At 37.7% G+C, this 23,349-nt stretch overlaps 1 protein-coding gene across 1 annotated transcript in view; it reads right to left on the bottom strand.

The window, feature by feature from the left end:
• Positions 1-23,349, bottom strand: part of LOC104264024 (nesprin-1-like) — a 231,113-nt gene that overhangs the window by 4,641 nt on the left and 203,123 nt on the right. The window contains exons 109-122 of the mRNA XM_059828180.1: positions 22,838-22,970; positions 22,249-22,431; positions 20,831-20,980; positions 19,657-19,833; positions 16,916-17,071; positions 12,963-13,118; positions 12,054-12,224; positions 10,442-10,575; positions 8,836-9,040; positions 7,492-7,737; positions 6,376-6,522; positions 5,135-5,289; positions 4,620-4,767; positions 773-867 (exon numbers count right to left, since the gene is read on the bottom strand). Coding sequence (XP_059684163.1) covers positions 773-867; positions 4,620-4,767; positions 5,135-5,289; positions 6,376-6,522; positions 7,492-7,737; positions 8,836-9,040; positions 10,442-10,575; positions 12,054-12,224; positions 12,963-13,118; positions 16,916-17,071; positions 19,657-19,833; positions 20,831-20,980; positions 22,249-22,431; positions 22,838-22,970 — 2,256 coding nt within the window. The remainder of the gene's footprint in view (positions 1-772; positions 868-4,619; positions 4,768-5,134; positions 5,290-6,375; positions 6,523-7,491; positions 7,738-8,835; positions 9,041-10,441; positions 10,576-12,053; positions 12,225-12,962; positions 13,119-16,915; positions 17,072-19,656; positions 19,834-20,830; positions 20,981-22,248; positions 22,432-22,837; positions 22,971-23,349) is intronic.

The following is a 23,349-nucleotide window of genomic DNA, read 5'->3' on the forward strand; positions in this document are numbered from 1 at the left end:
ACTCTTCTACCTTCTCCCCAGAAATATACAAAGAAAACCCAGAAGTTTTGTGAGTTTGGATTAGCCAAATTCATAGTAAATCATGGAGATTTCACAATTCATCCCCAGATTTACTACTGAGCTCAAAGCAGGCATAAGATATACACAGCATTAACAAAATTCTCACATCCCAATAAACAGTTCATCTTGTATTAGGACTATGATAGCCTTAGCAAAGTCAATGCATGTGCACAAGTCTGAAGTCACTGGTGTTTCACTGATTTTCATTCATTTGGTCACAAATGTTTAAAATAAAATCTCAGACAGTAATGAACTCCTATTCCATCACATTTAGGCTGTAGGTGTTCTTAAATGGCAGTAGGGAATCCTTTTGCAAGAGGCAAATCCCCAGCTGGCATAAATCAAGTGTAACTCACTAAATCCGTCACTGCAGGCTCCTTTGGTGAAAGTGACATTTTGAAAGTACATCAAAATAGATATATATGTAACATGCTTGATAATCCAAGACAAATCTTTGTTATAGAAGCAGCCTCAAGGCTGTTGTGTTCCCAAATACATTCACACATTCACATACCCCATAGCATCCTAGAGAACACTGTTTGATTTAAGAACTAGCTAATTAATAGCTTAACCACAGCGATAGTAACTTCCACCTCAGAAGAGCATGATCTGAACGCTGACATCTGCTACCTTCTCTGTTTGGAAGTCCCCCACTAGTCTAAGTATTACTTCACATAACCAGCAGCAGCAGCAACAATGCAGGAATGTCTACCTGTCATCCACCTGTCCTTGTTCTAGGAGGTGCTGCCCATCAGAGATAATTGAATGCAAAATCTGCTGGCGGCTGAACATCTCTGCCTGGAATAGCTGTTGTACAGGAGACAAGGATGTTAAAACAAGATCTTACATTTTAATTCTATCTGTATGCACTGATAAAAATGTATTTTCATGTATTTAATCTCATTTCAAATTAATTCAATGGGAGTTTTGTCATGAACTTCAATAGAAACACATTTAAAAATCTCATTGCTGGAGTTACTTGCTGCTTCTAGTAACTATTATTAGTTCCTTGAGATTTAAAAAAAAAAAAAAACTGTTAAAAAGCTAAATAATATCAACACAAGCTAGGTTTTGTGTCTCTGAGTACAATTGTGTGATTGGCACAAAATCCAGATAGGGTATTTATTGCGTGGACAGAAAGGGCACTTTTTATTTTCTGACATGTTTAAGAATATTATAGTCCTTTGCCTTGTTAAATTGAATTTATGCACAGATTGTGTGTGATAATGTTATACAAACTTTTAAGACAATTTTACACTGCCAATAGAACTTTAAAAGAAATGGTCAGCCATATGTAGGAGCTAGAAATCAATTTTCCACTTCTTCCAATTTATCTTCCAATTTTCCCCATCAGTCACAATAAAGTTTCACAATACTTTTTAAACCCCCTTAATTCTTAAGTATTACTTAAGACAAAAAATTACCTAAGCGCTTCTTAAGTAAAGATGATTCAAATATATACTACCAAAATTTATTTTTAAAAACATCTTTTCTGTTAGTAATGGACCATGTCTCTAGATAAGGTTGTTCAGGAATATTCTTATGTTGATAAAGGTACACCCAGGCATCAGCTCAGAACTTGACCCACTCTGTGTTCAAAAGGTTTTCAGAGAGATTAAAAGAGAAAGTATACTGGTATGAAGGTTGAGATTTTTTCTTCTTTTGTCAGTGATGATACTTGCAGTTGACAGAAGTTCACCCTTGCCTGAAATCAGAGCCACTATTTCCCAAACCCAGAGTACACCCCTGTTATATGGCTTCCCACCAGCTCAAATTGTGATGTACCAATCCCTGCATCTGCAACTGCCAGCAAAATACCCACTGGCACCTGCACAACTAAATCTCTCAAGCACATTGTATGTAGCTTAGGACTTCTAGATGTGGACTGATTTTTCAAAATGAGATTTTGCCTCTCTGAATCACTGAGATAATTTTGAAAATGCTACCCAGCTCATAAATTTTCCCACAGAAAGAGATAGTGTTGTCTTATTCCCTTGCAGAAGTATTTAATAGTGTTCTTTGAATACATTGGTTCTTATGAATGACTGAGCCTGAACCAGAGGGCAACTAATTGCTGTATTATCTCATGAACAAACCACAATACTGTGGGGTGGAGAATTTCAGAAAGCTGAGTAAGGCGGCAGAAATTTTACTTCCTGTCACAGCTATTTCTGTCAAGTTAGGGGGCATGGGTGAAGCACAAGAGACAACAGCATCTACCAGAATTGTTGACAAATTGAGACTAAACAGAACATAACTGGTTTTAAAAAAAAAAACACCAAAACCCAACAAAACCAAACCCCCCAAAAGCGACAATTTAAATATTTTTTTAAGAGGACAGGTGAAACAAAATTTTATCAAGCATAAGGAATTCTGCTGAGTGGTGGAACTGAAGCCCTACCCCAAAGCAGAGACATTTCTGTCAACATCTACTTGCTCTCCACATGTACACTGTCTCTGTACATAAAAGGGATACTCCGTTATGTGGGACCACTTGCTACCCCAATTTCTTCTCATATGTAGTTCACTATGAATCACAGAAATAGGAATTCAAACGAGGAGGAAAGGAAGGCAGGTGTTCAAATGCACAATACCAGCACACTGGAAAAAATTTCAGTAATTGAGTTGGCAAGGAACTTCCCCTTCCCCTGCCAGCACTTTCTCAAATGCTTGTCTTGGTGCATTCCCACTGCGTGGGAGTCCCAAGCAATGTACCAGGTTTGCAAATGGGTATCTGGAGAATCGCGCAAGAATGACTACAAGATCACCCTGACAAATTTATCTGATGCAGATGACAGTGCTAGCGCATGATATTTGAAAAAGGTATCACCTCCACGTTGCTGGTTTGCAAATTTCAATGGGAAGTTATTTCTAAATAAGGCCACTGAGGTAACTGGGGTCCTCTTTGAATAAACACCAGCAAAGTTACGAGTCAGCACTGGAAAGCTGATAACAGAGCTGGAGGCATTTCAATACCCATTCTGGGAATGCATGCGGAAACAGAATATTTTCTCATTATTGTCAAAAATACAAAGCAAAACAATCCGTAAATTCATCTCAAGAAGTTTAGATTTGACCCTTTCAGCTGCGAGGAGTGGAAAGAAAATTCTTCATGAGTACCAGGAGGCACTGCAAAGAACGCTGAATACATTTAGATTATATAAAATGCCAAAAAGCTTTAGGTTAAAAAAAAAGATTAACTTTACAACATTTTCTTATGACGAATCACAGTATTTAGAAAATCAGATATTAGTTTTCTAAATTCTGAGTGGTGACTTTCTAGTTGTAATAATAAAAGCTTCAACAGAGTGCCTGAGTAACACTCACCTGAGCTAACTGCTCAGATCAAGGTTTCAGGAGAGCATTAAGCTGAGATCTGAAGACAATTGAATGCAAGAAGATTGCCATTAACCCCTTTCAAAATATTATAGCTATGATTGGACATAACAACAGTAGGAAATTATCCACTTAGACAGTGATGATTTCTGGACACTCAAATCTCAAAGACCGGAGATGTCTCAACTTACAAAGACACTGTCCAGTTAACGCTGGCAGCACCAAGAGGAAATTAAACGGATGACATTTGTGAAAGCAAAGGCAGTTAAAAGCTACAGCAAATGTATCCTAAAACGAGCACGGCTGTGAATTACTTTCTGCAATCAGACATTCATCCAAACGGTATGCTGTGAGACATAAGGCAAGAGGTGGGAAAGGACATGACTCTCCCTATGATGTGGCCTGAGTCTATGGGTAGGTCAGATGAAAAAGTTGTGGGAACTGAACCTAGTGTGGCCACATGGGAGCTTCGGTATGAAAATTGACTTGTCTTACTTGATCTTTACCAGGATTCTTGGCAGTAACAATATGGGTGGAGGAAAAATGTTCATCACTTGACTTCGCTGAAGAATCATAAAGACATCCTCTAGTAAAAACTCTGAATCAGTTTTTCCCTGCAGCAAAAGCTGCGCTAGTTCTTCATTTGTTACAGACAAATAACTCTAGCACACAGCAAAGATCAAATCAGTTTGTTCTCCAAGGAAATGTTACCAAATGGAGGCCCCATGATGAGTTATTTAACTCAGTATTTGACAGAAAAGTCTTCCTTTAGCATCTTCTTCAGACGCTGTATATGTTGGCAATTTAATAACAAATAAACAAAATCAGAATAAACTGAAAGAACAGAGATTTTCTCCAGTTAAGACTGAAGACAAAGGGCCAAACTGCATGAGAATAGTTAGGTTCTATAGGAAGACCAATAAAAACTTTTGTTTCCTTGGAACAAACCAATCTAAAGTAGACTAAATTTAAGGGACAAGCACTCGTAGGCATACTGATACATTTTATGCAAATGCAGACAGATGCTCGAGTCCTCCCCCAAACTGGGTATTATTGACATAATTGCATGCTTCTGTTTTTAAATTAGGATCGCTTCAGAACGTGCAGGCAAATGTAATTCAATTCAAGGCATACTATTATATTACTCCACAAAAGAATATGCATTCCATTTATGTATAAATAGTATGAGTTGTAGTTATGTATAAATACACATGATGACTTGCCTCGTGTGCCCTCTGTTGCTCTAAAAGGCTCTGGTAGTTTCCCGAAATCTCTGCTGCCAGCTTCTGCTCAGTCTGAACTAATAAATCCATCCAAGTCTCACATTTCTCCAAGAAGGTCTGCTGCTGCAGCAAGAAAGACTGCAGCTTACTGAAAGAAAGAAAGAAAGAAAGATGGATTCAGGTAAAGTCTCCTCCTTACTCGACTCCTCGTTAAGAGTCTTGCAATAACCTTTCCAGCAGAATTCCAAATCAGATGGTAACACTTTTCCCACTCAGCTGCCTCATTCAATTTATTTCGTCAACACTTTGAAAAGTAGCAGTCTTCCTCATTTCAAATTCTGTTAATTTGTGGGAAGACCAACATCTCAGCTCACTGGCTTTGCTCTTTACTTATAAGTACACCAAAAATGAGCTTTGGTTAATGAAATATTTGAAACTTTTTCTATATTCTGCAAAAGGTACACTTTCTAGCTGTAATCTAAGAAAACTATACAACAATCTTTAACTATCCCCACCTGAATCTCTCCATAGTCTGAGATGAGATCAGAGACCAGTGTCTGTTCAGGTTCTGCATCCTTTTGATTTCTTTATCATTCAGAGGAAGCCTGTAACCCAGCTCATTAAGACGGTCCAAATCTGGGGCCATGCTGCTGAACTTCAACATCTGACTCTGCAAGAAACAATAAAAGTGATAACTAGGAACTAGGAACTGAACTAGGAAGTTCAGTAATTACACTATTACTGCAGAATTATGAACTAGCACTCAGTTAAATTTGGAATGGCCTTGGTTGCCACCAAGTGGCAAGCAATCCCTATGCCAAGGAAAAACTGCATTTCCAGTTTTCAGCCTCTGGTCCCAGTCCAGGAGACTTACGTTCATGTTTAAATGTGCACAGAGAAGTAAACTCAAATTGCACCAAAGTGTTTTGCTGAATTGGGGATTTACTGCTCAGAGCTGCAAATGTAGGCTGGTGTTTGAAGCCGTATGTTTATATTGTCAAAAAAGTGAGCCTTTTTCTTTGTTTCTTAGCCTGAATGCTAGGCTGGCAAATTCCCATTGAACTTATTCAACTTTCTATTTTCAGTTTTTTGTTTTGCAGTACAGAAACATCCAATTCACTATGTTAGGAAAATGTCCTCTTTTTTAGCATGCCCAAAGTGGAATTATGTGTATAGTTAATCCTGACAGAAAAATAATGGAAGATTAAAATGACAAAAACAGCCTAGATGGCCAAGTTCATCAACTTCCTGTCAGAGCCTCTGAAAGAAGAAGAGGGGGAAAAAAAAAGCCCCGCAAAAAGAGAGCGTGAAAGAGCTCAAATGGATATCACATGGTACACAATATAAATGTTTCTTCAGTGTATCAAGATACCCAAAACGAGTAGATGAATTCGTCCGTAAACGAAATACCACTGAGACAGGAATTGCATAAATTCAAAAAAAGTTGAGAGAAAACAAGATGAAGGAAATCTCCAAAAACTGCTAAAATTTCCATTCCCGCTTTGATTTGATATTAATCTTATTCTAAACAGTTTGCCTTTCATTTTCTTCTTTACTTAGGGGCAAAGTAACATGGACAATCACTCCTTGACTGCCATCAAAACTTCTAAGTTCTCAGTCTTACACCTTGCATGAGTGACAGTCCTTTAATACATATAGAATGCATGTATGATATCTGTGCATACCCCGTACTCTAAAATAACGAGGCTAACTTAAAAAAAAATAAAAATCAACACTTTCTGCACTTATTAGTCACCTTGAGTTCCTCCATCCTGCTCTGTATTGCTGAGAGATCAGATGAATGACTGGGATCCTGTCCTTTCAATATTTCTTCTGCTTCTGTTATCCAGGCCTCAAGGACTTGCAGGTTCTTGGTGAAGGTTTGATAGTCCAGCACTCCAGCCTTGAAGAGAATAAGAACCAAAATTTAAGAACTTTGGCCACATAGCATCCATATTACCATTACACTCCTGGATATGCTCATTATAGATCTGCAAACAGCTGTATAGGCTAGGAGCAATTCTAACTACTGCTTTGCTCACTGACTGTGAGGTAAGAACACAAGATTTTTGATCATAGCAAAAAGGCAACACTTCAACAAAGTGCATAAATATCTCCTTGCCTTGAAATAGATAACCTTCTCCAACTTCCTTTTATGAAAGTAATTCCTCTGCTTAATTTACTAGTTGCTATTATTGCAGTTTGAAGTGAAAAATTTCTCTTATGTTTTGTCTCCTCACAGCACAGTGATGTTATAAGAACATTCTAGACAATGCTGGATTTCTTGGGTTAATCTTCTTGTCACCCAAACAGAAGCCACTACCTTTGTTGCTTTCTCACCCATATACTTTCCTATGGAACACCTTCTGCCACTCCTTTTTTGCTCTTTAGTCCCTGGTGATGCAAGTCATTAGCAACATCTACTGTACAGGCTTTGACACAAATGGTAGGTGTCAGTCTGGTCACTGACATTAAGAGGAACTGTAAAAATCAGTTCTACACAGTTATTCAGAATATCTCATTTGTTTTACTGCTAAAGAACTTGCAGGGAAGAGAGGTTGTCTTTGGGGGTGCAGTAGCTGTGGATCCACCTGTTAGCACTACTGCTGTCTGCAGAAAGCACAGTGCCGTTGGCGTTCCAGATGGACACTTTCCTCCATGAGATTTGCTATCCTCTTCCCAGAATTTGGACCTTCTTACAAGGTCTCTGTGCTGGTTTTGAGTACATTTTCTACCCTCAGCTTTGGCTTCCAGGGAAGCCTAGGAAATGCTAATGACCAGGTAACACCACCCTCTATTCCCAGGCAGTTTTAGCCAATCAATGTGTTTTCAGGATGATCAGATGCAAGGACTGAAAACACGCTCTGCATACCTGAAATACAGCCTGCTGCTTGTGGAGAGCCTGTTCTAGGGTTGACAGATTCTGGTTCAGCGAAAGCTGATCAGACTGTATAGCTGCTGCTGCTGAAGCCTCCACCTGGCTTTTTAGCTCCTCTCCCAGTTCTTGAAGAACAACCAGTGACTCCTGTGCTGCCTTCAAATCTGTGAGCACATCCTGTGGCAACACATTGAACAAAGACATGAATCCTGGCACTCTGCTGATGTCATCCTCCCCTGACTTAAAGGAGGAATTAAATGAACAAACTCCACCACTGTATGAAAAAGTGTCCACTCACACTCTGTATGCAAAGGAAATGATGTGCAGAATAAAAAAGTATGTTGAAGTACCTGTGCACAGAGCAACAGAAATAAGTGACTGCTCAGCTATCTTTGAACAAGCCAAAGTTACTGATGAGGCAATACTTGTTGAAACAAACACTTTGAATCTACTGACAAACTGGTCCTAAGCAGTGGTAGCCCTCACTGTGGGTTGATTCAGGTCTGACTAGACCTCCCTTTCTTTCCTGCTATGAATTATCAGGGGGGATGAAAAAAATAACTTTTGTAAATGGCCTAACATAATGGCTAAAGCATGAGACATCAGAAATGTCCAGATAACTCAAAAAAAAAATGCTCAAAAACCTCATTAATGTGTTAATTTTTGTCTTTGCAGTTGTTTTTCTTACACTAACACAATTAAAATTTTAATTTTTTTGTCAGTGACGCTTAACATTTACTTAAACGCAAAAGCACCAAATGTCACCACAGACAGGAGATAAACTATCATGCTGCCTTGAGATACAGTCTTGAAAAAGGAAGAATCTCAAGGTTTCAGAGTGAATGATGTCCTTCCATAAAGAATGATAAAGACATCCTCAGAACCTATACAGTCTCTTTTCATTCAGAAAAACTGAACAACCTTAACTGGTGGGAATATAGTCAAAGGATCTTGTGTTTCTTTCTATTATAAGGAACTCGATGGATTTGGTAGAGATACTTTCCCAAGCAAGAATCCCTTCAATAAGCAAGGACTCAAGACTGAATCAAGTGATATAATTAATCCACATTCTCCAGAGGGATGACTTCAGATACAAGCTTCTGCAACAACACCACAAGTAATGGAAGGATCACACGAGAAGTCTGAGAAACTCATGAGATTTGGGTAGCAGACATAAAACTGTCTCTACTGTGCCTGACAGATGCATCAGCAAAAAAAAAAAAAAAGTGTGTGTATGCAAGTTTCCAATACACCAAGTATATAGTTTAGTAATGGAGAGCCTGTTGCGATTTTTAGCCCAGAGTGCTGTGAAAAAGTGCGAAGCTTAACTGAACATACATTGCAGTCCTGAATCCAAGTAGTAACTTCATCATCGGCAATGTCTTTGCTGGTGGCAGTCTTCAGGAGTTCATTGGTCTGGTCTTCCCGCTGATGGACTGTAGAAGAGCACTGCTGGTAACAGTCCTTGTACCTCTGCCACAGCTGAAGGAGGCCCTTACTGGCGTGCAGCCGCTCTGCAATCTCCTGCAGGAGGTTGTTCCACCTGGTGAAGAGATAGGATGAATGATCAAAGCCTGGGAGTTCACATGAACTATCCCTGCCTCTCTTCCTCTCTGCTGCTTCCTATGGTCTTTTGGCTTTTAAGAAATTTGAAGAAAGAAATAATCAAGATCCAGGCATTTGGGAAAAAAAAAAAAAGGAACCCAAGAAATATGTTGACAGGCTGTTCTGACCTGTCACAGCAGGTCTGATCTGTGCTGCATCTTGGATGCTGTATGTTAATGCTTGAGGTCAGAGCTGGAGTGCACTTTTTGAAGTGAACATCCTGCTATTTTCACTTAGCACACTTTGGTTCCCTGCACAGAGCATCCATGACCAATGATGAACTGCCAGTACCAGATTCCTGCAAGGGCCTAAGAGGCCCAAAACAGGTGCAAACATGAAACCATTTCTTCTGCCGCAATTTCCTCCCAAACCCTGATAGAATATTTCAAGTCATAAAGCTCTGTGTAACTCCCTTCTAAAATACTCCTAGATCTCTTAAAACTCTTCATATTCTTATTACCCAATTAAATATCTATCTAATTGCCCTTTGAATGCTTGGCTCTAATGCCAATCAGAAACATGTACTTTCTCACATGTGCTGGTATTTATCAAATTGCTTCATTATTTCCTCACTAAAGGAAATCACAATATTTTTCAATTATTATTATATCATGAAAATGGTTAAGTGAAAATTCCATCAGTCATCACTGAAACTGTTAAATCCTACAGTATCCTGTTTGAAATGGGGTGAACAAACCCTCCTTCCACTTCCAGATTCTAGGACAGGGTGGACCACAGATTAAAATAAATTTGGCATGATTGTGTTTCCAAAAAAAAAAAACCCCAACTTTCAACCACACTAGTTTTTGCTTTTGGATCCTGCCTTTCTGTAGCTTCTCTGAGTAAACCCTTACACTGCTTCTGGCCTGGATTCAAAGTTGGGGAATCTGTTTGCCAAGCTACTGGTGAAGGCTTAGACCTTCTTGCCTATTATCCCCTTCCTACAACTAGAAATATCAACCTGAAATCTGGGGAACCTGGTGTATGCATAGCAAACAAAATTTTCAGACAGCATTCTCGCATTTTAAGTGCAGTATTATTTTCTAGCATGGTATTTATGAATCTTGGTGGCAGCCATGCATGGACCAAAGCTACTGCCAGTAATGTCCAAATGCTTTGCTGGAGAAAATGATGTTTCTTTTTTTATTACTAGTAAATGAGACAATTCTGCTCCAGTCCTTGGCAAAAGGAATAACCCCATCCACCCCCCAAACCTTCCAACCCCCCCCAAACATAAAATAATAAAATATAGCAAAAATAAAAATGACAGAAACCTGAGTCAATGGATAAATGCAAATTTACAACTGAAAGTAAAGTTCAATACAGAGATGTTTTCTACCTCATATTCACTTCTTTCAAAGTGTTGGTAAGTGTTTCAGTCACTGGTGGGTGACATTCTTTCAACAATTCATTGGTCACAGAACCAAATTTCTGTAAGCTGTTTTCTTGCTTTTCCAATTCATCTTGTAGGCTCTAAAACAGACAGAATAATAATAACAAAAAAAGATACACGAGGTATTATAATTGCATGATGTAGAAACATTTCAAAATAGTATATATCGATAACATCATACAGCTTATGAATGCAAAACTTGATTTCATGTTTGTTTCATCTAAATAGAAGGTTGTTTAATATAAAGACTGTTGCTAGATTCATTTGATTCAATATTAAGGTGTAGCAAAAAATAAATTTTAACCTAATATTTTTGCAAAATGTAAAAATCTTGTAAAAGAAATTATTCTAGACAAATACTCTTGCATAGAAGGAGTAAGTACATGGAACTGCTTCAGAAATAAAAACTTAACCGATGGAAGAAAATAAATTAAATAACATTTTCCTGTTTAGAACAAGATGAAAAAAGTAACAGCATAAGAAAATCTTTATTCTGAAAATAAGGTTCTTGCTCTTTCATTTATCAGTCTGAAGTACTGCTGGCAGAGAAAATGCTCCTTTTTTTTTAACCTTAAATTTCATATGCATATTATTGCACATTGAACAGCCCAGCAAATCTCAACTTATTAAACAGTATAGTCAAAATATTAATAAGCAAAAAAAGTCATTTTCTGTACCTATTGTTTTACTGACTCCTCTCTGTCACGTAAAAAATGAAAACCTAGAAGAGTCGCTGTAAAGTGTATTAATAGATGTTCTTTAAATCTTGGTTTGAAAAGTCCTGATCATGCTTAGGGAATTTGGCTTTATATTTGTCTGGACCAAATCACACAAAATATTTAAATGATAATGTAAACTTAAATTTGCTGATAAATTCTAGCAAGACAAGTTCTTTTTACGTTCAGCATCTGGAAATGTTTGCGTAATAATTTTTGATTCCAAAGACAACAACTTTCTTTGAAATAAAAGATTGTTCTATGTAATAGAACAATAATATTAATATTTTGAATGTAATTATTTAAATTATTTTATTTCAATTAATATTAATTTATAATTTTGTAACAGGAGTCTCATTGTATTTTATGGTTCTCTTACAGTGGAAAATCACTTAAGCATGTGGGTATCTCAGCTTTTGGAACATTATTTTCTTTGATCTTCAATCTACTGCAACCACAGGGTTGAGAGGGGGGTTTAAAATGTGATCTCAACATGCACCAGTAGTTCAGAAGCCTGATGAAGCAGAGTGAGAAACTTTACTTTTAATGGTCACTAGCACGATTTAAAAACTTAACGATTTCACATTACAGCTCAAAATTTAAATAACAGCATCAAAAATCTAAAAAGAAAACAACTATCACCATTTTATTCTTCTGCAAAATGGAAAATGCAATAGCTATTTGATAATTTTTTCTCCTGATGTCATGTGATTTTAATGTGCCAGTATGTCTGTACTTCCATTTCTTATGAACCAAAATGTATAGTTATCTGCATCCATGCAATGAGGACAAAATTAATCCTTGAATCCTTAGTATGTCAAGAGGCATGATATTCTTTTCACCTGAAGGTTATCAACTTGGACTTTCACAGCTTCCAAAGAACCAGTAAGAAGATAAAAACGGGACAAAGAATATCTGGCTTCTGTCAGGTAACTATTCAGTTCTTCATAAGCCACTTTGTAAACACTCCACTGATCAAGAACAGATTGCAACAATATCTTCAGTTGGCTAACCTAGGAGGAGGGAGGAAGTAAAAAAAAAAGTAAATTAAAAGCATTCAAGGTATTTGGGTTTTGTTTAAATTATTTTGTTGCTTTTGATCTCAGATACTACTTCTCCTACATGCCTAATCTTAAACCTGTTGGAGAATGAAAATTTTGCACAACCATCAGCTGGGCTTCCACTGGATACAGCATAAAGTTCTGCTTGATTTTATAAAGCTGGGATGGCAGGGACTGAGAAGATATCAAGTCCATTCTACTTTGGTCCAAAGCAGGATCAAGAGAAATTGCTTAAGACTATGAAATACATATCCCTAAGGCAGACAAATCAGCCTATGAAAGTCAGCAGAGAAGCTAGCACTAACACACTGCATTCCTCCTGAGAAGGCGGACTGATGCTGATTAAGCTTTGGATGATGACAATTAATGCTGATCTTTTCCTTACTCTGTGAGACCTGTGTGCCTGAAAAGGTAGCTCCTTACAGATCATTTGGTACCTTTCCACTAAATATCAGGAAGCATCTAAAAAGCTTCAATTACAAGAATTAAAAGCATCCTTGAAATAGGAAATGTTGTACCCATTTTATGTGACTGTACACACAAACTTGGGAATGGATGGAAAGAGGGGCACGATTCAGAATCTCTTCCCCTACAATACAGAAGAAATCCACTAGCTGCAAACTGCTAATTCTCCCTCTCCTCCATGCCCTATTCCCGGAGCTATAATTTGTGCCTTGATGATTCCTTTACCATGTGATCCAAATTGGCCCAGGAATGGTTAATCTCTTGCAGCGTATTCATAACAGCAGAAGAGACTTCTTCCTTCTTATTCTGTATCAAAGAAAGACCAGTCTGTTCTATATTTTCGACTTCTTTTTCCTTTGTTCTTATTGATTCTTCTAATTCCTGAAAAGAACAAGAAGATACTTAGTATTTTTGTTTGTTTAATTGGCTAGATAATGCCTTGAGATAGAAAAAATACCCATAAGCACCTTAGTTAAAAAATAGGAAAGTCATGGTTGCATACTTTGGCTTTTTATTCTCAAGAGAATCATAACTCATCAGCAATTTTATTTAATATTTTATGCTCCCTTTAAAGCATAGTCTTTAATTTAAATAGAAACATGTCTTCTACATTAATCTTCTGTGCAATCTGCTCTCATGTATAAGTCCAAAATTCATTAAAAATAGGACAGCAGTTTGAATACATGGGAAAATTTTTGTGTGTCTTAGTTTGTCCTAGAACACTGAGAGGGCTTTTTAATTAGTCCAAAGCTGGCTCAAGCCTCTGGAAAAAACTGAATTTTGCCACCCCAGGAAAAGAACAAAATGACTTCCTAGGGAAAGATGTCAATTTGCCATGCCTCCCCACATGAAGTGGAGTCTTTATTCCTTTGCCAGGTCCCAGCAAAGCCCCTTGCCCAAGGACAGCGAGCCTTCCCCATTTCTAGATGACAAGTTCATTGGAGTCCAGCCAATGACAACAAGCAACAGACTGCAGTAATTTTCCTTATTGCCTCCTCAAAGTTGCATGCTGTTGGGAAGCATTAATGAGCTTGATAACATTTTGCTCTGCTCGGCATTCCTGTACACTAACCCAAGAAAATGGAAAGAAAATGAACGGTTGGTGTGAAAACAAGTGAAGAAAACATGGCTGAGTACATAAGCACTGAGGCCATGACAACTTGTTAGTGGCTTGTTTTGCTGCTTCAGGAAAGTGCTGTCTGTGTTGTTGACTTAAGCTGACCCTAGATTGGTCATGGAAATGCTGATTCAAAGTTTGCCAGTTTTATCACGTTTTATCAACAAGTGAAGTGCAGAAGCTGTGGTATGTAACATTTGCTAGTCACAAAGCCTGTGATCTTCCTCATGCCTCAATAGCATGAGAATGAAGTTACAAAATGAAGAAGAGAAGACAAGACTCAGTGAGAAACTGTGAGTCATATAGCATGCTCCCATAAGCTCATTCTTAGCCAGAAAACTACCTATATCATGTCATGGCATGGTGCAGGGAGATCCAAGGAAGTCCTGCAATGTTCTGATTCATATGGAAGCTGTGTAGCTTCAGGTAGTGCAAATACTGAGTCTGAGCAGAGGGGGGGAAGTATGGCTTGTAGGCTTCAGGTCAGCACAAATTTGTGTTTACCTGTCTGGAGATAAAGTAGGCAGCGTGACATGGAAAGCAGACTGTGAGGCGAGAGGAATCTTGTGATGCCCCTACATTAATTAGTACATCTTGTGATCTCAGGTTATATTTTAATTTTCTGCAAGCCTTTCCTTACTGAGAGAGATGGATCATCAGGGAAAGAAAACGACACAATGGAACTCTGGGCAAACTGAAAACCCATGTCGTCTAATAAATTACTCTCCTTATGAATCCAAAAAACAACAACAACAAGCGAACCATTGCCATAACAGTCTTTACATTTTAGATAGTGGGGAGAGTATTTGGAACAAAATTCTGCCCAGTCGTGCAAACACTTGCTATTAACAGAATTTATCCCTGCACACATACCACACACTTTTGTCTATATACATATATGTGAGAGCATTTTTACTGTACTGTTTATTCTTAGCCCTTTCCTCTGTATTATTTCACATTTCTTTAAACATCTATCCATGACCTTGTTCCAGACTACAGCCTTGGAGTAATACATCTTTTTTTTTTACCAGCTGACAACAAAGCAAACACTTCTACGATGTACACAGTAAATTTGACTTTCCAAAACTTGGATTTTAACACTTAAAAAAGGCATTTAAGTTTGTACAAGGTTGCTCCAAAATTCAGAATGTAAAACAGGTGAAAGTTTCAAACACCAAGAATCGCAAGTATTTCTGGTTCTCTGTGAAAAGGGGTTTCTTATTCATAATTTTAAACTCATAACTGAATTAAAGACACATTACTGTTTTTGATCTGCGATGGGAAAAAATGGTTGCCTTCACTTGTTGATATGACACTAGGCAACAACTAACATCAGTTAATAAATAAACTGCAGCTTTTGTACTAGCTGAACCGGATACCTGGGAGTGTCTGATACAGCTATTTCTTAAACAATTTGTTTCTCTGCTGATCAAAGTCTTGCCATTCATAACTGACTCCCCAAGTGTATTTGCTAACTTCGCTGACCAAAAGGAACCATAAAGGTGATAAATCAGATTCAGCTTTGAACTCCAGCTTGCTGATTATGTCAGGCTATGCTAAATTACCCTTGCTTCAGACATGGGTTTATTGTGCTGAAAACATAAGATACCTGAATTGAAACTAAGCACTGCAACCAGTTTGAAAACTTAGGTCAAAAATTTCGGAAAAAAAATTGACTTCTAACATATCTGGCCTAACCAACTATTTGTCTTTATTGACATAAAGATGGGTTTAACACACTGGTGAATATAGATTAAATTCTCTTATGCATTTCATTTGAATAGATTTCCAGCTGTTCTGTTTGTGAAGACTTAAAAGCTAGATCATACTCGTCCCATTCATTAAATGCATGCAGGAAAGACAGCCACACCAAGATAAACACGCTTCCTTACTCCCTTTTAAGGGGATGACACCACCAAGATTTTGGGCATACAGTTGTCCTGACAGAGTTTAATTGTGCATTTGATCTGGTGTGAAATTTATTATTTGGTGTCTGGTAGAACAAAATGCTTTTGAACAAAAATTATCTGATGTCTGACACCAAGTAGAGGCCTTGTTTATAAATTCAGAAAAATCTGTTTTGCCTATACACCTATAAGCTTGAACTCTAGCCTGACAGCTCTGGAAGCAAGCTTCTAACTATTTAAATATGTGCTATTCTGAGCAAGATGTTCTGAGTCAACTGTGATACCCTAGTCACTGCTGTGTAGTCCTTGTATGAATTTCACATGAAAAACTGAGGTGGTTCTGAACTTATGTGCATTATGTATAGCTGCGCTCTGCCTCATCCTGTCTTTGCCTATTGTAATCATGATTCTCCTTCAGTCTTCTGAAAGCAAAAGGGAATCCAGTGCTAATTCCTTCTCTGGATAGTTTAATATTTGAAAAAAATTGATTCCTAACACATTTTGCATAAAAGCGTAAAACCTCCTTGGATTCTAGCATTTTTCTTTGAATAGTCAGGTGGAATATATCAGGTGGAAAATGGGCATGGAGCTGTGTGGTGTTGGGTGGGTTGGTTTTTGGTGTGTTGTGGTTTGTTGTTGTTGTGTGGTGTGGTTTTTTGGGTTTTTTTTTTTTTTGTTTTTTTTTTTTGGTTGGACTTGATGATCTTACAGGTCTTTTCCAACCTTAGTGATTCTGTGATTCTGTGAAAGGGAAAAAGGGGGGGTAGAGGAAAGGTAGTGATAAGGCAGGAAAAACAAGTTTCCGAATAGTCAAGCATGGCGTTCATGACATCAAGTTCCATAAGACTGGCTAACCAGGAATGGAACATATTCCTTTGATGGCCTTCTAGTTCAGTATGCCTGGCATGCTTGGAAATGTCCATGCTTTAATACACATTGCAAAAAGAATAATGACTTTGGTTGCTTTTAAACATCTTTGGAACATTATTGTTCCTTCCTCTTTTCTTATTGCTTGCACTTTAGGAATGAAATCTTTCCCTCACTGAAGTAAAGAGGAGTTCTGTCACTGACTTCACTGATATGAAGATTTCACATGGCTTTATCAAGTGTTGTTTCTAACTGTTGGAAAAAGAATATTTATAAAGGGACATTACCTGACAGTCTTTCAAAGCATTCTGTACTGAAGCCTGGTCTCCAATTTTCTGTTGCTGTTTCAGCTTCTTCTCTTGGGTTTCAAACCAAGTTTTTAGGCACTGTACATTATTTTCATATTCTGTCCAGGATTCCAGCAGACTTTCCAACAGCTGGATCTGCAAAGAAATATGAGGATATACTTTCTCATACAACTACTTTTAATGTTGGGTCAATTAAATAAATCGGTGAAGACCAATGCTGACCAGTGCCTTCTCGGAATTCAATGCTTTCAGAATTTAAAAATGGTATATACATTCAAATTTAAATATATCTAAATATCTTTTATAAATATATATGTAAAAGTTCATAATAAAACCCCTGCTTTATCCAGAAATAATTATATAGAGATAACATATTAAAATATCATGACACACTGAAAGAACCTAACACTTTAGCAGAACATTTTTATGACGTGGAATTCTTTTCAGAGATGAAGGACCTCAGGATTTCCCAAATAAAACTAAGCATGCAAACATACATTTTATATGCTTTTAACTGTGGTAAAGCAGATGAAGATTTATATTACCTCCTTTGTCAACTGACTGCTCTAAAATTACTTAGATTTTTCTGATTGTTCTAGGTGTTATTCAATGGCAAATGAAATAGCACTACTTCTTCTTCAAAAAACATAAAATCAAAAAACCAAAACCATAAAAATACAAAAGCAGAATTTGGAAGCAGCAGCATTGCCATATAAAGCATTCACATTACTTAAGACAAACTTCACTCTAGGGAATGAGCCATCTTAATTAGCTGTAATCTTAATTAGAACCGGTTGAGTATGTGATGGTCAACAGCAGTCTTGGCCACAGCGACGATGAGACAGTTGTGAGTGAAGTAAGGAAAGAAAGTAGCAGACTGAAGATCCTGAGAATAGCAGACTTCGGTTTGTTCAGGTAAGCATGATCCCATGGGAAGCTGTACTGAAGGACAAAGGAGTCCAGGAAGCTGACTGATCTTCAAGGACAACTTCCTCAAGTCACATAAATGACAAATCCACAGAAAGTGGATTACAATAGTGGGCCTAGAAGCATGGCCTGGCCATGCATGGCTGATGTGAGGAAAGCAAAAACTTGGCTGGAACTAATTAGTGAGGGACAGAAGCCCTTCTTGTTACTCTTCACAAGTACATCAACAACTAATGGGAAACCACAGAATAGTCTCAGGTACACAGTGCCTTCTTTGCTCTAATCTTACTGACAAGGTCTCCTTTCATGGCTCCCAGGTCTTCATGCCAATTAACAAATGTTGGCATACAGAGGTACTAGGCATGGTAGAGGAGGAAAGAATTAGGGGCTAATTAAGTAAGCTGGACATATAAAAGTCCACAGAACCAGACAGGATGTATCTGAGGGTGTCAACATCATTTCAAGGCTGCTGTCTATCACTTTTAAAAGGTCATGATGGTTGGAGGAAGTTGCTGGCAACTGGAAAAACACTATACCTCAAATCCTGCCAGAAGCCATTTCCACATGCATAAAGAACAAAGAGGAGGAACGAGCATGGTCTTACCAAGGGCAAATTGTGCCTGACCTAACTGATTGCCTCTGACCGACCCTGTGGAGAAGCGAAGAGTAGCAGATACTGTTTACCTTGGCTTTTGCAAGACTTTTGATGTGCTATCCCATAGGGTAGCAAAATTGAGGAGACATGGGCTGGATGGGAAGTCTACAAATGAATGAACTGACCAGAGACATCAGGCTTAAAGGTTAGTGCTAAACATTTCAAAGTCTGTCTGGTAATCATTTACAAGATGCATCTTCAGGGTCAGTCCTGGAGTTGATATTATTTAATACCTTCATCGATAAACTGAATGACATGATGGACTGTGCTTTCAGCAGATTCACAGATGACACTGATTTGGGAGAAGTAGTTGATATGCTGGAGAGTAGGGCTGACATTCAGAGAAACTTCAACAAGATGGAGAAATAGCCTCATCAATTCTCATGAAATTCAGCAAAGACAAATGTAAAGTCCTGCACCTGGGACGGAATAACCTCATGCAACAATACAGGCTGGCAGCAGGCTGGATAGAAGAAAAGGACCTAGGGGCTATGGTGGGCAATAACTTGAACATTATAAATCAGCAGTGTGTATTTGTGCTGATGAAGGCCAACTGCATCCTGGGTTAGATTATTGAAAGTGCACCCAGCAGGTCAAGAGAAGTGGTTCTGTCCTTCTCCTTGACACTTGTGATCCATTTTGGGCCCTCTAGTGAAAGGGAGAATGGCCACTAAGGTCATTAGGGGGCTGGAGCACATGACATACAAGGAGAGGCTGGCTTTATTCAGCTGGGGGAAAAGAAGGCAAAGGAAGCATCTCATTGTGCTGTCCACTCCTTACGGGGAGGTATGGGGAAGATGGAGCCAAACTACTTTTGGGGATTTGTGGTAAAAGGAGAAGAGATAACAGTCACAAGTTGCAACAAGGGAAATTCTGATTGGGAACAAGGCAAAAACTTGTCCCCTATAAGAGTGGTTAAGCACAGGAATGAGCTGCCCAGAGAGGTTGTGAAATCTGTCCTTGGAGATTTCCAAAACTCAGCTAAGCAATTCCCTGTGCAATCTGATCTAACTGTAAAGTTAGCTCTGTTTGAGCAGGAGGTTGGACTAGATAACCTGCAGAGGCTTCCAACCATTATAATCTTATAGTTCTATGTATTTTGAAAGTTTGCTACAGAGCAGCTAGTTTTTTCCTTTACCTTTTCTGTTATCAGGCCTTGCAGGATCTGCCAACGTCTGTTCATTGCTCCGAGCTGTTCTGCAAAATCAGTTTTGTCGCTACGTTTACTTTCAACATCCTGGCTGCTAATTTGTAGCACTGATTGGTTCACAAAGTCTACCGTCAATTGTTTGCAATTTAAATCTATCTTGAAACCCTAGTAGAAAAGAAGGGAATAAAAAAACCCAAAACATAAGTACCGTAATTTCTCACCTTACTGCAAAACAGAGGAAAAATGTTCACAAATTACCACAATTTAGCTGTAAGGTTTTTTAGCAATTGACCAGCAATTGAAAACATTGTTACATTTTCCTAAATTTTGTAAAATAAAGCAGCAATACACTGCCTTTGGAATAAAGAATCTGCCTTGCCCCCTAACCCAGTCAAAAAAAAAAAAGTATCTGTAAATGTATTGATACTGGTCTCAAGGATCAGCTATAAGAAAAACTGGGTATATATTAATTTTTTTCACTTTATTTAGTCTCAAAATTTTTAATACAAAACCAGATCATATGGAAAATATTCTTACATACAAAGAAGATTAATAGACAAGTAAAGTGATTTTTCAGGAGACTAGTGGAACAAAGCTGACATTGAGAAGAAAGTCACTATGTGCAGATCTATTACAAGAGTGCTACTGATCTAGTTAAAGAAGTGAAATTGTGTTACAACTATAGTCCTCAATAGTTATATCAAGATATAGCATCTTTCATTTTTGCCTCAGATACTAATCAAAATTATCTTGATGGGTAAACCAGTGGCCACCTTCCATTCAACAGGCTACACTCTGAGGAGAAGGTGATACTATACAGAGAGTTCCTGAAACAACTTACATAATTTGCAAAGTGCTTTGTGGTTTTGGGTGAAAGACAGATCTAATAAGATTTAATCATGTGCATATTGCTTTGTATTTACTTGGAAATTAAGGTAAGCGTATTAAAAATTATATTCCTGCCATAATTAAACAGCAGAGTAAAAGTAATTTTGGCTTCTTTTCAACAGTATCAAATATTACCCAATTCTAACCTGTGTACAATTCTAACCACTCCACAATGTAAGTGGGTTTTTTCCCTTAATTCACTTGTACTTTACTTATGTATATATACTTAATGGGGATAACTCAAAAGGAAATCAGTAACATTTCCACTCAGCACCTTGTACTTCTGGATGTAATCCTGAATGACTTTTTGTCCTACAACATTTTTTATATTCTCTTCGTCCTGCTGAATGACATTTTCCATCAGGGAAATCCAGCTCATAACTTCAGTGATAGCATGGCGAGAAGGAATTTTGTCCATTTGGAGCTGTAGAGATAACAAACTTAAAACGCATGTTGTGAAGAAAATGGATAAGAATTCCTTGCTTTGTATTACATTTCCTTTACCTGCTCTTATTATCATATTATTCTACATCCCTAACATATCACTGAAGTTCATAAAAAGAAAAAGAAGTAAAAAAAAAAAGAAAGGTTTTAATGGGAGATATATTGTATAACTGTATGTATCCTAATAAGAAAATATTTTATTGAAGGCTTCTTATTTCCATTCTTCATTGTACGAAGAACCTGGACAACTCAAAGATTCCATTTCTGACTTTCTAAAGGTTCTGCATTCTCATTTCATAATTCTGTATTTGGCTTACACAGAAGATCAACTTTGAGCTACGCTTTTCCTGTCCTTGTAAATGGCTAATGAATAGACCCATGGAAAATAATTTTATACTATTTTCCTGTGTGGTTATTTCTAAATGGGGTGATTTTGAACAGTACCTGTTTTTTTCTTAAAAGATTCACTTTCAACATTTGATACAGTAGTGCTTGCTTACATTTAGTTACTCAGAAACTTGTTCTATGACATTTTTAGGTAGACATATTTTGCATTACAAGAGAGTTCAGAGAACTACTGAATGACCCTATTTTGTTTAATATAATAGACTTGGGTTAATATTTGTTACCCTTCCTCTCTCTCTCTGAATCACGATGATATTTCTAACTCTGAGAGCATTCCAAATTATAAACCGAAGCAACGGCTTACACTGATAACCTCCTAGCAACTAAATACTAAATCAACTTTTAGACCAGCATAATTCTGTAACTTCAGTATTATAGCATTAAAAAAACCAAAAATACACAACCAAAACCTTCCTGCTCCTACATACACTAGCAGGAACCTTGCACAATGTTTTTTAGATTTATTTTGACTTGCACAGACTTGAACCCAGTCTATTCAATTTCAACAAAACCACCATCCAAACCTGACAGGGCACAGGTATGTGAACTCCCTTTTTCCAAAAAGCATACCAACGTGTTGACTAACCCCGCATCTGTTCTTTGGTTAAAATTTAATAAATGTAACTGTGAAGGTCTGAAATTAACACCAGTTGGTGTCAGACAGTATGGGTAGACAGGATTTGGACATAAGTATAAGCTTTCCCACATTAAAACAGGAGTAACCATTCCTATCTTGCCTCACATGGAAAAATTAAGGAAGGGAGCAACTATCTCTCAAAGGCAGTGACAACCTTATGGTCTGAATTTTCTGGAATATCAAAGGCCATCACTGGCCTTCCTTACCTGGTGCAATTTCTCTTGTACTGCTGGGATTTGTGTGAGCAGCTCTGTCCATTGACTGTCAATGTGGGACAAGCCCGCACGCAATGCTGCTGTATCCACCTTTTTTAGCCTGAGGAGCTGGTTCCCAGTACTCAGCACAGAAGATTTCTGTGATGATTTAGCATCCACTTCTTTTGAAAACTCCTGTAAGCAGAATCATTTTTGTGGAAGTAATCAGCTACTTCTTCACTGTACTTAAAGTTTTACCTCAGAAAGCTAAGAATATCCTCCCTTCCCTTTAAAAATGCGTACTTTCTATTAGTGTTTACCAGCTATGCTTCTAACCAAGTGAGATCAAAAATTGTTTTCACTCATAAAACCATTTTCTGTTTGCAGAATCATCAAGCTTTACAATCATTGCACGTAGCAAAAGACCAATGAATGTGCAAACACACCAGTTTTTTGAAAGACAGCTCACCTACAGAAGCAGATTATTTTTTTTTTGCATACTCACTACTTCAACGACGAGAAAAAGTATAACCATATGATTTCTCAACTATTTATTTGTAATTGGAGAGAAAAAGGTGTCTTAGGTCCATGAATGACTTACCAAAAAGGAGTTCAGGTGGTCTCGGACTGTTTCCAGTTCCTGAGGAACTGTCAAAGACTGCTGGCTCCAAAACTCAAGTCGCTCCTTTGCAGATTGTAACCAATGCGTCAGTTCACTTGATTCTTTCTGATATCTGTAAAGATGTTCAAACAAAACTAAAACAGTCATTGCCACTTCTTGCTTCCAATTGAGCAGTCTCTCCTCTGTGTCTTAGAGGAAGATACTGTATGCCAGATTTAAAATAAAAATATTTTCTTTCTTTTATTAAGTTTCAGAAAAACGTGATTTAAAGACAGGCATGGTATCAGGAAGCTCTTATTTTAGCCATTACACCCACAATTCCTAACAGTGCCTTCTTTTTGCCTCTTAGGAAAAACTAACTTTAATGAAGAACTAGTAACTAGGTTACCAATCTGTCTGGGCAAGCTGCAACAGCACCCCACCTCACACACATAAACACACTATTGCTTTCCATTAGAAGGCTCAATCTTCCAAAAGCTTTACCACATGGT

This window comes from Gavia stellata, chromosome 2, assembly GCF_030936135.1.
Source record: "Gavia stellata isolate bGavSte3 chromosome 2, bGavSte3.hap2, whole genome shotgun sequence".
Lineage (NCBI taxonomy): Eukaryota > Metazoa > Chordata > Aves > Gaviiformes > Gaviidae > Gavia > Gavia stellata.